This window comes from Piliocolobus tephrosceles, chromosome 9, assembly GCF_002776525.5.
Source record: "Piliocolobus tephrosceles isolate RC106 chromosome 9, ASM277652v3, whole genome shotgun sequence".
Taxonomy (NCBI): domain Eukaryota; kingdom Metazoa; phylum Chordata; class Mammalia; order Primates; family Cercopithecidae; genus Piliocolobus; species Piliocolobus tephrosceles.
Genome location: NC_045442.1, coordinates 59,602,337 through 59,618,355, shown reverse-complemented (window position 1 = coordinate 59,618,355; position 16,019 = coordinate 59,602,337). Strand labels below are relative to the sequence as shown.

General features: G+C 36.9%; 1 protein-coding gene across 2 annotated transcripts in view; it reads right to left on the bottom strand.

The window, feature by feature from the left end:
* REEP3 (receptor accessory protein 3) overlaps positions 1 to 16,019 on the bottom strand; it is a 105,678-nt gene that overhangs the window by 57,805 nt on the left and 31,854 nt on the right. For both annotated transcript variants that reach the window (XM_023205129.2, XM_023205128.2), the window contains exon 2: positions 3,131 to 3,203. In XM_023205129.2, the coding sequence (XP_023060897.1) occupies positions 3,131 to 3,203 (73 nt within the window). The remainder of the gene's footprint in view (positions 1 to 3,130; positions 3,204 to 16,019) is intronic.

Genomic DNA, 16,019 nt, shown 5'->3' with positions numbered 1-16,019 from the left:
TCTAAACATTTTAAATTTGTGCTTAGCTTTTTTCCCTAAAAAAAAGAAAAAAAAAAAGCAGATTTGGGAGAAAAGATGGGAGAATACCGTAAGCACAAATATATATACAATGCACACACACACAGCAGCACATCAAATTATTATATATTCTGGGCTTCTGGAATGCTTTCTAGGTGAAGTGGGCCCAATGTTGAGAGACATAATAACCTGTACTTCAACTGTACATTGAATTAGACTAAAAAAAAAATCTAATTTAATAACAATATAAAAAAGATTCCAAATAGGGAGATGGTTCCCATTTATTAAGCACTGGCCAGAAGTAGATTCTTCAACTCATATTTTCATGGTGTTTGGAAATGATGGCCAACTCTTACTTTTATCTTCCAAAAGAGAATTCCAATTAAAATATCACACAGTAGGATAGTGTTGTCTATGGGATTTTACAAGGCTGTAAAAGCACTACTGTGTTACTATAAGTCTATTAATAATACAATAATGACAACAATAGGAACAATAGGCAAAAGTACATTATTTGACAGTAATTTCATGTCACTGAATATAGTAAAAAAAAATTTGGGAGTTGGGCACTGTGGCTCATGCCTGTAATCCCTGCACTTTGAGAGGCTGAAGTAGGTGGATAACCTGGGGCCAGGAGTCCAAGACGAACCTGGGCAACATAGTTAAGACCCTGTCTGTATGAAAAATAATAAAAAAAAATTAGCTGGGCATGGTGTACATGACTGCAGTCACAGCTATTCAGGAGTCTGAGGTGGGAGGATTTCTTGAGCCCATGAGGTCCAGGCTACAGTGAACTATGATGGTGCCAGTGCACTCTAGCTTGGGGGATAACAGCAAGACCCTGTCTCAAAAAAAAAAAAAAAAAAAAAAAAAAAAAAAAAATTCTGGGTTGTATTTCAGGGTTAGGGGCTTTTTTCATTTCTTTATTTCTAGTGATTAGTATTTCATTTTATAAAAGTATTAGTCGGCTGGGCGTGGTGGTTCATGCCTGTAATCCCAGCACTTTGGGAGGCCGAGGCGGGTGGATCCAGACGAGGTCAGGAGATCCAGACCATCCTGGCTAACACAGTGAAACCCCATCTCTACTAAAAATACAAAAAAATTAGCCAGGCGTGGTGGCAGGCGCCTGCAGTCCCAGCTACTCGGGAGGCTGAGACAGGAGAATGGCGTGAACCCGGGAGGCGGAGCTTCCAGTGAGCCGAGATGGCGCCACTGCACTCCAGCCTGGGTGACAGAGCAAGACTCCGTCTCAAAAAAAAAAAAAAAAAAAGTATTAGTCTATGACTTATTGGAAAAACAAAAGTGGTCCTGTACCACAGGCAGCTTGAGAAGCACTGTTAACAGACGCGCTGGCATCTAAAAACTAATGTATGCCAGCACTATAAAACAACATGCAAAGTATTTACTCCAACTTATATTAAAATATGAACCTTCAAGCCATGTATAAAATGAACTTAAATTACCAGGACTTAATATGGTTCCATCTCTTAAGATTAATTTCACCAATCCTAGGTCCAAAAGATACATATAATAAAAGGATAGAAAAATTTCAGAGCCCAACTATGTAACTTATTTACCTCTGCCAGATATATTCCAACATTTTGACTTGTATTAATATATACTTCACTTTAGAAGTTAGTTTTATATACAAGAGAAAAAAAAACTGTAAAAGTTTAATAAAATGAGTTAGTTATGAAAGTTTCAGAGTCTGTCCCTTCCTCCCACACCCAAAAAACCCTGAAAATATAAAGAATCATGATCTAATCCCTGATCATTTGACCAACTGGATGACAAGACTATCATCCAAGATTCCTTACAAAGAACCACAGTTATACATCCCACAGAATCAAACACAGGTGCTCAAACAAATCCTTGTATGTGAATGCTTGTAGCAATACTATTCATAATAGCCAAAGACAGAACAATTCATATGTCTGTCAACAGATGAATGGATAAGCAAAATATCATATATCCATACAGTAGAATGTTAGTCATAAAAAGGAATGTAAAACATTCGAAATAAAATACATACTAAGATTTGTATGAACCTTAAAAACATGCTGAGTGAAAGAAGACAGACACAAAAGGTCACATAGTATATGATTCTATTTGTATGAAATATCCAGGATATGTAAACACATACAGACAGCAGATTGGTGGCTGTCGGTGACTTGGGCACAGAGTTTTACTTGGAGTGATGAAAATATTTTGGAACTACAGTTGTATTATACTGTATTATATATATGTATAATATTGTGAGTGCATCAAATGCCTCTGAAATGGTTAATTTTATGTTATGTGAATGTCACCTCAATTTAAAAAAAAAGAGCCATAGTTATTGATGTGCTGTTATGTCAGTATTGACTGCTTATCCTGTTGATTACCACCACCAATACAATATGCTTTTGCTATTCTCTAAAAATTCACTCCATCACACATACCAAAACTATATCAGGATTTATAGGTGGGGAAGGCCATTTACTATTACATAGTATGAATAAAATGGGAAATGAGGAGAACTTCAGAAATGATAAAAAAATAAATGTTAGTGACAGAAAAAGAAAATTAGGGAATAGGGAAGAGGAAACTAAAAACAAAGAAATACTGAGGACTCATCGCAAATTAGAACAAAATCATTACAAATGAAGTCTGACTCCAGAAGGAAAAAAGATTGCAGTTGTCAATGGTGATGGAGTATCTGCATATTTATATAGATTAGAAAGTGATAAAACACCTAAAGAAGAAGAAAAAGGCTTTGGGGCCAGAGAGATATTCTCAATGTACCTATAAATTTATAAGGCAAAAAGTCCCACAACTCCCCTCCCCAAGTCAAACAAACAAAAGTTCTCCAACCCCTTATTACACTGGAATTTATAGACTAAATCAAGACCTATTGAATTACTCATCTTGGGAACCATATACTTATTTTTATTGAAACTCCACTTTGGGGTTATCTTCAAAGATTTTTTAAAAGATTAGTTTTGTTACTTCACATTCATAACACCTTTTAACCCAAAACGTTACTCCTGCTGTTTCTAAAAGAATAGCAGTTTTTCAGTGTGTATCATTAAAATATTAAACTCAGATTAATCACTCATAAAACTATACTTACATATTCCTTCACGTTTTTTGTTTTCACAGCTTTGTATGAATAATATGCAGGATAAAGCATTCCAAACACCAGCCTAAAAGTAAAAAAAATGAGAATACTGTTCAAACATAACAATGCCCTGCAGAAAGGCTGATCCATTTTACATTCCTATACATTGCCAATCATCAGCATCATCATTAGGGAACAAAACAAAACAAAACAAAACAACAACAACAGAAAAAACTTTTGTGAGCTAAATAGGAGAAAAACAATAACCTTATAGCTATTTTAATGTGCATTTCTTTTTTTTTTTTTTTCTGAGACAGGGTCTCAAAACAATAACCTTATAGCTATTTTAATGTGCATTTCTCTTTTTTTTTTTTTCTGAGACAGGGTCTCGCTGTCGCCCAGACTGGAGTGCAGTGGTGTGATATTGGCTCACTGCAGCCTCTGTCTCCCAGGTTCAAGCGATTCTCATGCCTCAGCCTCCCAAGTAGCTGGGATTACAGGCATGTGCTACCACATCTGGCTAATTTTTGTATTTTCAGTAGAGACAGGGTTTCGCCATGTTGCCCAGGCTGTCTCAAACTCCTGAGCTTAAGCAATCTGCCTGCCTCAGCCTCCCAAAGTGCTGGGATTATAGGCACAAGCCACAGCACCTGGCCTAATGTGTGTTTCTGAATACGAGTAAATTTGAAATTTTTCAAGTGCTTACTGGCCTTTTGATGAGTATACGATAACTTTTTGTCTATTTGTTTTCTGTTGTTTTAAATGGCCATTTTTGGAGAATATTTTACAGAAAAGTTGGAAAGATAGTACAGATAGTTCCCACATACTCCATATCCAGTTTCCCCTATTATTAACATCTTATATTGGCATGGTACACTCATTGCAATTAATGTACCAGTGCTGATTTTTGTTTATGAATTAAATTTTATTTAGGTTTCCTTAGTTTTTACCTAGTCTCTTTTCTCTGTTCTAGGATAGCACATTACACTCAGCTGCTCTCTTAGCTTTTCTGGCTGTAAATTTTCTCAGACTTTGCTTTTTTTCACCTTGACAGTTTTTAGGCATGCTGGTCAAGTATGTTGTAGGATGCTTCTCTATTCATTCTAATCATGATTAGAGTGAGACATGGGTTTTCGGGAGGAAAACCACAGAGGTCAAATGCAATTCTTATCACATTATATCAAGGACACAGTCTATCAACCTGACTTATCAGTGCTGTTAATCTTGACCACCATGCTGAAGTAGGGGTTTGTCAGATTTTGCTCTTACTCTTTTTTGTTCACTTTTTAGTACTGTATTATTTGGAAAGAAGTCACCATGCACAGCCCATGCTTGAGTGGGGAGTTATTCTCTACACCTTGAGAGTGGAGTGTCCACATAAATTCCAGATAATTTAGTTGGAATTCTGCATGGGAGACTTGTGTATTCTTCCCCAGTATCAGTATGGATTAATGGATATTTATTTTATACACTGGGTTATAATCTAGTATTAATTTATTTTGTTGCTCAAAGTTTTGGCCATTGGGAGATATTTTAGTTAGCTCCTGTGTCCCTTTGACATATCTCCATTGTTGTGATGGTTTTTGAGTACTTTGTTACTTTTTGGTACTAAGTGTTGCTCCAGGCTCATCTTGTATACAGTAGTCCCCTGTTGTCTGCAATTTTGCTTTCTGCAGTCTCAGTTACCTGCTGTTAACTTCAGTTTGAAAATATTAACTGGAAAATTTTGGAAATAATTCATAGGTTTTAAATTGCATGCTATTCAGAGTACCATAATGAATTCATGTGTGATCTTGCTCTATCCTGCCGAGAATGCAAATCATCCCTTTGTTCAGTGTATCCATGCTGTATACATTACCTTCCCTGTAGTCGCTTATTCTTAGTAGCTGTTTTGGTTATCAGATAAAAAAAACATATAGTATACATAGGTTTTGGTGCTATCCGTGGTTTCAGGCATCCACCAGGAATCTTGGAACATATTCCCCTCTGATAAAGGGGGACTACTGTATCTCCTGCCCCATTCCTGGAATCAGCCATTTCTACAAGGAGCCCCAGTTCCTTTTATTGGAGAACAGTATTTGAAACCAAGATCTGGGAGTTAAGTGTGCTCATTGCTACTGGAATGTTGTTGATTCTAGGTCCTTGTCTATTTTATATGTTAATCAATATTTTTGTAGGTTATTATTCTTTTGATTTAATTTATGAATTTTGCAGAAATGCATGCATATTGTATTAGTGTGCTGGGGCTACCCTGACAAAATACCACAGACTGGGTGGCTTCAACAACAGAAATTTGCTTTCTCACAGTCCTGGAGGCTACAAGCTCAAGACCAAAATGTTGGCAGATTTGGTTTCTTCTGAGGCCTCTTTCCTTGGCTTGTAGCCTTCTAGCAGTGTCCTCACATAATGGCCCCTCAGTTTGTGTGTGTGGCTTAATCTCTCCTTAGAAGGAAGCCAACCATACTGGATTAAGGCCTTTCCTAAAGACCGTACTTGGTCTTAATCACACCTTTTAAGAACTTAACTCCAAATGTCATCACATTCTGATGTGCAGGGGTTAGGACTTCAATGTATGAATTTTGGGGAGGCAGAATTCAGCCCATAACACATATATATTTGTGAACCTTTAAAGTAAGTGTTTGCATTTACGTAAGTCTTTCTTACACTGAAGCATATATTTACATCTCTCCATATTTTTAGTTCATTTATAGTTAGTTTGTTTACCAACTGATTGACTGATTGGTGCAGAGGGTAGTAATGCCTGGTAGCTTCCTTATCCATCGGTTTGGGGCTTATGTCAACAAGTCACAGGAAGAATACCAAGTCTTCTCTTGCTTGGGATTTTATACTTATCAACTAGAAGCCACATCATTAACAATCTCTGCCTTAAGGCTGAGAGCAGTGGCTCATGCCTGTAATCCTAGCACCTTGGGAGGCCGAGGGGGACGGATTACCTGAAGTCAGGAGTTCGAGGCCAGCTTGGCCAACATGGGGAAACCCTGTCTCCACTAAAATACAAAAATTAGTGGGCATGGTGATGTGTGCCTGTAATCCCAGCTACCCGGGAGGCTGAGGCAGGAGAATCGCTGGAACCTGGGAGGCGGAGGCTGCAGTGAGCTGAGATCGTGCCACTGGCACTCCAGCCTGGGCGACAGAGTAAGACTCCATCTTTAAAAAAAAAAAAAAAAAAAAAAAAAAACAAAAAATTCTGCCTTATTTAACAATATTACCTGTGAAAGTGACTTCACTAAAGTGCCAACCCCCAGACTCTGGATACAGGATTTTTCGCTGTGCCACAAAGCTTGGAGTTTTTCAATTTAACTTAGCATCCCTACCACCCCTCCACCGCACAGGAGCTTTTCAGTTTAGAGACATCTAAGAAAACAACTAACTAGGGTGTAAACAAGAACAAAATTCCCAGGTCTGCTGTGTGTTCATCCACACTGCTTACACTAGATGTAATTCCAAAGTTATGCTTTACATATTCAAGCTAATTATTTTAATTCACTTTATATTTCCCTTTAGAACTTGGATACAATCAAAGTATTATTTTCTGTATTCCCATACAATCTAGTACCATCAGATTTACATTCAATGTGGGATTCTTCACTTCTATCACTGAATGGGGCTTTGATACCTCCTTCCCCCGGTACAACATTCTTCCCATCTGTAACCTACTCCTGGTGGTTCTCCCTTGGTCAGAGTACATGCATCCATTTTCTTGTTTTATTTTCAAACTCGTGGCCAATAATATAGCTGGGCTCATGCCATCTCATCGGACTTACTGAATAGTTTCCCAACACATTCCTCTATGTCCACTGTCAGATCAGTCTTTCTAATACAACTGCAGCACTGCCTCACTTAAAGACTTCACTAGCGGGTCTCCTCACCCCTTGCTGGCCAGCCCGTCTGGGGGCAGCATCAGAACATAATTTGAAAAGCACTGCCTTATATAAACCATCTGTTTCAACATGGTTTCCTCAATATGCCTCTTTATTTCTACTTCAATCTTGGAGCGTCTGCTTCATGCCTGGATTGCCTCCCTCCCTATCTTTCTTCCTCTTCTTTCTTCCCATTCTTTATTTTCTTCCTTAATTAAAACACATATTTTTCTCCAAGATCTACCCTTCCTCCATAAACTTCTAAATTACCGCTATTTTGCATTTTGGAAGAATTTGTCAGGACTAGTCATTTTCCATTTAATATATTCATTTTAGATTGCTTGACATATTTCTTAAATGTATGTAACTGGCTTCCAAAGCAGATCATTTTCTCTCACATAGGAAGGATTTGGTGCTAGTTGATACTATACATATATGTGCTTTGCCTTTATTTTTTAACTTCTGTATTAAAGAGAGTAAGTCAAACAAATAAACAGAATACCCTTAACACCTCTTTCTTGTAAGAGTAGAAAGTAGAAAACAATAATGCATTTCATTTGGAACATGGGTAAGATTGAAAGTCTTAGTGACCAGTGGGACAATTTTTAAGGACTGCTACTATTAATATAATTTATTACTGCTCCAATGTGAATATTACAGAGAATTTATTATTAATAACTAATATTTTCTAGGGTTTTGGGTGGCTTGTTTTCTTTAACACTGGGGTCTACTGTAGATGTCTGCAGCCTGGGAGGTTGGGCATAAAGCCAAAGCATGAGCACAGTGTGTAAAATCAAATAAAGTATATTTTACAAGGCCACCTACAAGATAAATGGAGGGCTTATAAAGGGAATATTTGCTACAAGTAAAATTCACTTATATTGAATATTGTTTCAGTTATAGAGACAGGAATAAATAGTTACTCCTTTCCTCTTTGCCTCATTCCCATCTAAAGAGGGGGAATTTTGTCAAAATAAGATTCTGTCCACCCCCACTAATGTAAAGTTGACTTTTGAAATGTACGAACGCTGACTATGTTGAAAAATCTGCACTATTTTAAATGATGAAAAATAAAACCACTTACGGGAATGCAGTAGTGGGAGATGGTCTTCATATTATTTTCAGATACGGAAAATACTTAAAACAGCTATTTTCTAGACAGATATTCAGACATAATTCATCCTTAACCAAACAAGTCTGATATATATATCTCAGATGCTTTAAGAAACCATTAAAAAGTATAAATAATGGTTTAATAACAAAACTGGTCAAGAGTTAATTTACATCTAAACAGGTTACAAAGCACTAATATCAAGGATTTAATCTGTTTTTAATCTATTCTTCTTGTCATTCTTTTTAAAAAGTCTTATGAAAAACAAAAATATATAGAAATAGAATAATATGAATATAATAAATCTCCATATACCTATTACCTAGTTTTAAGAATTATTAACAGTGAGCCCCTCTTTTCCAGATTTTTTCTATATTTTTAAGAATCATTACTTGTAAACATAATTAACATATTTTAAAAACAATTAATATTGTATAACATCATTAGAAGATAATTTAAAACATAATTAATACCTTAGAGCATATAGAGATTTTTATCTTGCTGTTTCACGCAATGCTACATTATCAGCATAACTGATTTCACAGATGCAATGACTGAGGCTTAAAAAGGTAAGAAACTAACCCAAGGTCATATAATTTGTAAGTCTGTCAGCTGCATTCAAAGCCAGGCACTCTCACTTCAGAATCCACACTTCAAATCTCTACTTCCTAATGATATTTTCCTAGAAGTGAAATAACTGGGTCAAAGGTCTGAAATTTTGAAGGTCCTCTGCCAATGTGCTCTTTAGAAGGGTAACACCTATACATATTCTTACCAAGAATATATGAAAATATCAATTTAAGGACTATTTAAAAAAATAAGATAAGAAAAAAGTCAACAGATGAATTAAGTAAAGTAAAAGAGTAGCAAACAGACATTCTTTTCAAAAGATGAATTGTATTTCTAAGGTAATAAGTATGGATTAGAACAATTAAGCAGTGTATAAATCACTACTAAAATGGAGAAAAATCCATAATTATCATAGTTAGTCGTGTTAATAATTAATTTCTGGACTAGCTAAATTTTCCCCTGAAATTTTCTTTAGATTACAAATTCCCTCTCTAATATGATAAAAGAATTTAAATTGTAGCTTGTTAAAAATAAATAAAACAAATAATTTATTGCTGATAATCTACATATTACTAAATATAATATGACCACACTTACACAGGAATTACTTGGCCAAATTCTCCTTATTTCATGGCTTTCAGAATCATGCTTCCAAACAACAAAAAAATGTAATTACAGTGTTCTATTAGATGAAGGGACAACAAACAACTCAATGAGACTAGAGACAAACTAAAATAGGATAGCTAATATTAAACAAACAAAATAAACTAGAGGATCAAAAATGGGAATGATGGAAGACATGTCCCAAGCTCAAAGGAATTAGTCACAATTCACTCACACGCACACACACACACACACACACACACACAAATATACAATCTCAAAAATCAATACAAAATACAATACTCCAGCCTCTTTTTTAAAACTATTTTTTATTTTTATTTTTGAGACAGTCTTGCTCTGTCACCCAGGCTGGAGTGTAGTGGCATGATATTGGCTCACTGCAACCTGCACCTCCTGGGTTCAAGTGCCACCATGCCTGGCTAATTTTTGTATTTTTTTTTGTAGAGAGGGGGGATCTTGCCATGTTGGCCAGGCTGGTCTCAAACTCCTGGCCTCAAGTGATCTGCCTGCCTCAGCCTCCCAAAGTGCTGGGATTGCAGGTGTGAACCACTGTGCCTGGCCTCCAGCCTCTTATTGAAGAGTATAAACTCCATTAGTAATCCAGTTTATACTAGAGATGCCATTTAAGACCAATAACATTTACGTAAGATGTGAAGTAAGGATGGCAAAGATGCAGAGGTAACTGTGCTACTGCCCATTCTTGTGATCAAGTCAGAGATTGCTAGGCATTCCCTATGTTTGTTTCTGCTGATCCTAGTCTCAGAATCCTTGTCAACACAGCACCATAACCTCACGCTAACCAAGAACAGGAGCTAGGTAAACCTATCTGTCATCTTTTGCCAACATTGTTCTAAATCTTTATTCCTTTAGGTGATGTTACTCTAACTTGATTACTAGGTTATAATCCTAAACTATTACACCTGTCCCCTTTGGGGGGAAAGTCATATTACATTCTTGATTTTCTGGAAGTATATTATAATAATCTGCTCTATAAAATCCATAAGAAGTAGAGAAATATGGCACTATTTTGTTAGTCAGTATTCCTATATATGAAATTTCATGTGAGAGATTTACTCTAAAATTCAGTACAATGCAATGCTTAGCTTTCTTTGAGAAACTGATGTCTTCCTTCCATCTAAAAAGAATTATACCATTCCTTGTTTCCCTCCACGGGTTGCCAGGAAACTCAGAATCAAATCTGTTGTTCTACTATACCAACACTTGCGGTCCTCAGAATTGGCATATTTATATTTGTACTTCAGAGATTTTTATTTTCTTTGATTGCTATTTTCTAGTCTCAATTGTCTTATTTTTCTTTATAATTTAAAATATCAATTTGGTTAAAAAAATTCTCAAATCATTTGAAAGAACATAACAGAGCATAAATAGTTAAAATATAGTAGTCAGTGCAATTAAGAACAAAATGCAGCTCTAAGGTGCCAGGCAAACCAAGAAAAGGTCCCCAACCCTGTAACACATCAAAATCACCTGGATAGCGTCTTTGTTGTTCATAAATTTAACATAGGTAATTAATTTAAACAATAGAATAAGGAAGAAAACGCTAAGCAAAAGCCTCCCATTTTGAAACAGTGGCATTTCCCAAAGATAAGCATGGAAATAGTTTATTTGGTATCCTAACAATAAAATAAATCATACATATAAAATTTATTAAAGACAAAGGTAAATACTGAAAAGTTCATTATTTTCTAATTGTATTTATTCCTAATTATTTTACTCCTAATTATTTATTTATTCCTAATAATTTTACTATGCTCTTCAAGTTATGTACATCTATCTGTATGGTGTAAATACTAGAAATACTAAGTGTGCTGTGTGCATTTCTTTCCAGTTCCACATTTAGTGAGGTCACACTGGGAGTTTGAACTAGGCTATTGTAGGGAGTATTTTACATCATAGAAATTAGCAAATGGTATGAATCAGTCCTCTTTCCCTCAGTTGTCAAGCATTACCAGCACACCACTGCCTACATGGGTTTTGGCCAAGGGAAACTATAGTATGTTTTTATTGGGAGGACAATGGAACACTATACATAGGGAGAATTCACAGAATTTAGTGAAATCAAAAAGGCAGCCCATTATAACAACCAAGTTTTCTGGCTTGACCCTGGGATCAAAAACCAAGCAAACAGAAAACAACAAAACAAAACCCCCACCGATTTTAAAAATGGTTTCATGTAAAATTAAGAAAGAGGGCAAATTTTTGTCATTTATAATAGTTCACTCCAATTCTCTTTATTAGTTCTCTAATATTAATGCAGACTGTAGTGAATTTAAAACACAGAATCATAGGCCAGGCATGGTGGCCCACGCCTGTAATCCTAGCACTTTGGGAGGCCAAGGTGGGCAGATCACTTGAGGTCAGGAGTTCGAGACCATCCTGACCAACATGGTGAAACCCTGTCTCTACTAAAAATACAAAAAATTAGTCAGGCATGGTGGCCCGTGCCTGTAATCCCAACTACTTGGGAGAGTGAGGCAGGAGAATCACTTAAACCTGGGAAGCAGAGGTTGCAGTGAGCTCTGTTGCAGCGGGCAACAGAGTGAGACTCTGTCTCAAATAAATAAATTAAATAAATAAATAAATAAAATCAGAATCTTAATCTCAATGAGGAATCCCAGAAATAGTCTATTTTATAACAATGGTTTTCTGAGTTTTTTGCAAGGTAATATTTTCCCCCCAGAGTAAATGTTTCTTAGGAACTTCATAAATAAAGAGATAAATGCAATTAACAGGTTCCTAAGACAACTTAATTTCATTGATTGTAGAGTCCTCTGACGAATTCTAAACCCTTGAGAATTATTTGAAAAGCACCCCTTACAAATGGTTCAATAGTTCCCAAACCTGTTTATGTATAAGAATCAACTGGGGCCGAGCACGGTGGCTCAAGCCTGTAATCCCAGCACTTTGGGAGGCCGAGACAGGCGGATCACAAGGTCAGGAGATCGAGACCATCCTGGCTAACCCGGTGAAACCCCATCTCTACTAAAAAATACAAAAAACTAGCCGGGCAAGGTGACGGGCCCCTATAGTCCCAGCTACTCGGGAGGCTGAGGCAGGAGAATGGCGTGAACCCGAAAGGCGGAGCTTGCAGTGAGCTGAGATCCGGCCACTGTACTCCAGTTTGGGCGACAGAGAGAGACTCTGCCTCAAAAAATAAATAAATAAATAAATAAATAAATAATAATAATAATAAAATCATACGGAAGGAGGATTTTTGGCAGTAGGGCTCAAGGATCTGAATTTCTAAATTCTGCATCTTCAGCAAACCAATGTGTGACAATATTATGCTTATTTTGATGTTGGATTAAAACTGATTATGATTAAGCAAAATGTTGTCAGTATAGTATGCTGGTTTCAGTCTAACTGGATTTTTTAAAGTAATGTGAAAGTGATTATAGGTTATCTTGACTTTTGCCACACTCTATCCTTCACTTAGATGCAAAAATAAATGTAAGACATCATGATAAAAGAGAGTTACAAAGAGTAAACTAAAATGACAACAACTTAATACATGTTTCAAAATAATAAATTTGTTCCTGCTTAAGACCAAATGATCACAAATAGTGCAAAGTCTACTGATAACCAAGGTACCTGTGTATATTCTCCCTGTGATAAACTTCCTACTTGAGTTATTCTGCCACTGCAGCCATCAGGAAGCAAAAGTTCATACATGATCACTACCAAAATAATATGTAACTTTGGTCTTATAGAAATTTTAAGAAAAAGAAATTTGTTGCTAAATATCCCTGCTAGCAGAGAATTCCCATTTAGCAAAACAATGGCTAAGTGACTAAACCTTAAAGAAAAATATGAAAATTACATACAAGGAGAAAGAGTCAAACTCATTGGGAAAACAACAACAACCCCAAATCCTGAATTCTATAACCAAAGGTCCACGTTTAAAACCACGAAGGAGAGAAAAAGACAGTGGAAATTCCTTTGAAAGACTTTGTTTTTCATAATAGTCATCAAAAGCTATGAAGCTTGGAATTTTCATGTTAGAGCTAAACTTAGCTAAATTGGAGCTACACTTCTAATTTTACTCCAGAGCCTATAATTTCTACTCAAAAAGGAAAGGTAAAGATGGAACTAGAGGGGAAAATAAATCAAGCTACAGCAACTCAAGACTTGAACTTCCTCATCTCCTCACTTTCTCCCCACTAGCCACGCCCCACTACAACCACAAAGGTCTACGATGTGGTAGACCCCAACAAAAAAAATGTTTAGAAGAATGCTGAACTTGGAACAGAGTACACTGTAGAACCAAGGGCTACAAACCCTTGAAGCACTCCAGTAACTCAGCATCCTGTGGGTAGAGTACCACAGAATGGCTCGTACGGCTGAAAGAAGACAATGGTCCCTACAATCTACAGCACTCCACAGTTTTCCAGCTGCAATTTTTCCATCCTGATTGTCATTACACACAGAAAATTCATAGGCGAGGTAGGTGCTATTGTTCTAGTTCTACAGATGACAAAAGGCTCAGAGAGATTAATGATCTTATGAATTAAGTACCTAGCAAGTGTTAAAGCCAAAACATAGAGCTTCTAATGTGAAGACCTGTGCTCTTTCCTCTATACCAAAAAACTCTCCTCCAAACAAAACTTGTATTGCATACAATGTATAGCTCATAGCAGATCCCCAATATTAACAGTTCAATGATGTCAATATTCCAAAGTTCTCTAAGCAATTGTAATTCCACAGGCATAATACTACCATATATAAAAAAGATATCTGAGACCCATTTTCTGATTGTATACTAAATCTACATAAAGGAATATCCATGTCTTTAATCAACAACACCACACCCTTTAATTCCTATCAAATGATTACTCATCATCTGACCAACTCCTGATTGCTGAGTAACTCTTGACTCAGAGGAGTTGTTTACGTAGCCCCTTCAGCACAGGATGTGTAAAACCCGAACTTACCATTAGCCCCACTGACTTAAAGATAACGTGAAAGTCCAATTGCAATCTAGGTTTTTTGTTTGTTTTTTGTTTTTTTTTGAGACGGAGTCTCGCTCTGTCACCCAAGCTGGAGTGCAGTGGCGTGATCTCGGCTCACTGCAAGCTCCACTTCCCAGGTTCATGCCATTCTCCTGCCTCAGTCTCCTGAGTAGTTGGGACTACAGTCACCCGCCACCACGCCTGGCTAATTTTTTTTGTATTTTTAGTAGAGACGGGGTTTCACTGTGTTAGCCAGGATGGTCTCGATCTCCTGCCCTCGTGATCTGCCCACCTTGGCCTCCCAAAGTGCTGGGATTACAAATAGGCGTGAGCCACTGCGCCCGGCCGATCTAAGGTTTTTAAAGAAAGCTTCTGGTGAAGAAAAAACATGTACAAACAATCGTGAAAACGGTGCAAAAAAAATTTCCTCTCTTGAAATACACTCCTCTCTACAAATTAAAGGAGGATGAGTAACGAAAGCCATAAACACAAATTCTACCCTATTCTGTGCAATTCTTTCAGTATCACATAACCACAAAGTGAACTTCTCTAAACTGAACTCAGATATAAAATTCTGGCCAAGCCTTCTCACAGAACATTCATACCTAACGGACAGTCTAAACTACAGTCACCTCCAGGCACTTCACCAATGAGCACGAAACTGCTTCACTAGGTGAATTTAATATTTCGCTTTCAAACAATCTTTTAACTCTCCATTAAACAGTAACAGGTATCACTGATGGCATTCTGCATGTCAAGGCGCTGTGTTTTTCTATCACTAGGGACACATCAGTGAACTTGCTATCGCTTTTTAATTAAAATTAAATTTTTTGTGATGATTTGGAAAGCAAAACATTCTATTTTCAAATTTCTTAAACCACTTCCTTCATTCCATTTATTCAAATCACTCTAATACCTCCAGGATCTCCAACACAGTAATTTTTTCCCATGCCACTCCCTGTAGCTAGAACAATCTTGCTCTTCATGTTGTGAGCTCTCCCTCCTCTCAGAGCCACACTGCCTATTTACTGTCTTTCATTAACGAGGGTTTAAAAAAAAGGTTTGGTCTTCTTATTTTGTAAAGTAAGTGAACAATAACAGAAATTTTATTACAGAAGTAAAAACTAGAACATAAAAATTAAGCCATTCTAAAAGCATTTATGAGTATTCTCCATGTTCTCTTGAGATAGTCAACTGACAGAGAGAATGTCTAAATACTTTCTTACTACAAGAAAATTAGAGAGGTGGGAACTTTATTTCTATCTGGGACAACCTGATAGAAAAAGAAACAAACATGTGCCACAAGAACTACACTACCACCTAATTTAATTCTGACATCACTAATTACAGCACAAAACCAGCAGGCTGGCTGCTTGGCACTAGCAAGCCCCCTGCCTCTAATGAAACGTCACTCAAGGGCAGTCTGGGATGATCCTACTTGAGAAATAGTATAATGTCCACCAATCCTAACTTTACTACTTTTTTCCTCCCTAAAGAAACATATACAAGTGATTAAATGAAGGGCAGTCTATCTATCAACTGAAAAGAAGGGGTGTTAAAATTCCTCATCATGAGCCAGGCGCGGTGGCTCACGCCTGTAATCCCAGCACTTTGGGAGGCCGAGGCGGGTGGATCACAAGGTCAGGAGATGGAGACCACGGTGAAACCCCGTCTCTACTAAAAATACAAAAAATTAGCCGGGCGCGGTGGCTGGCGCCTGTAGTCCCAGCTACTAGGGAGGCTGA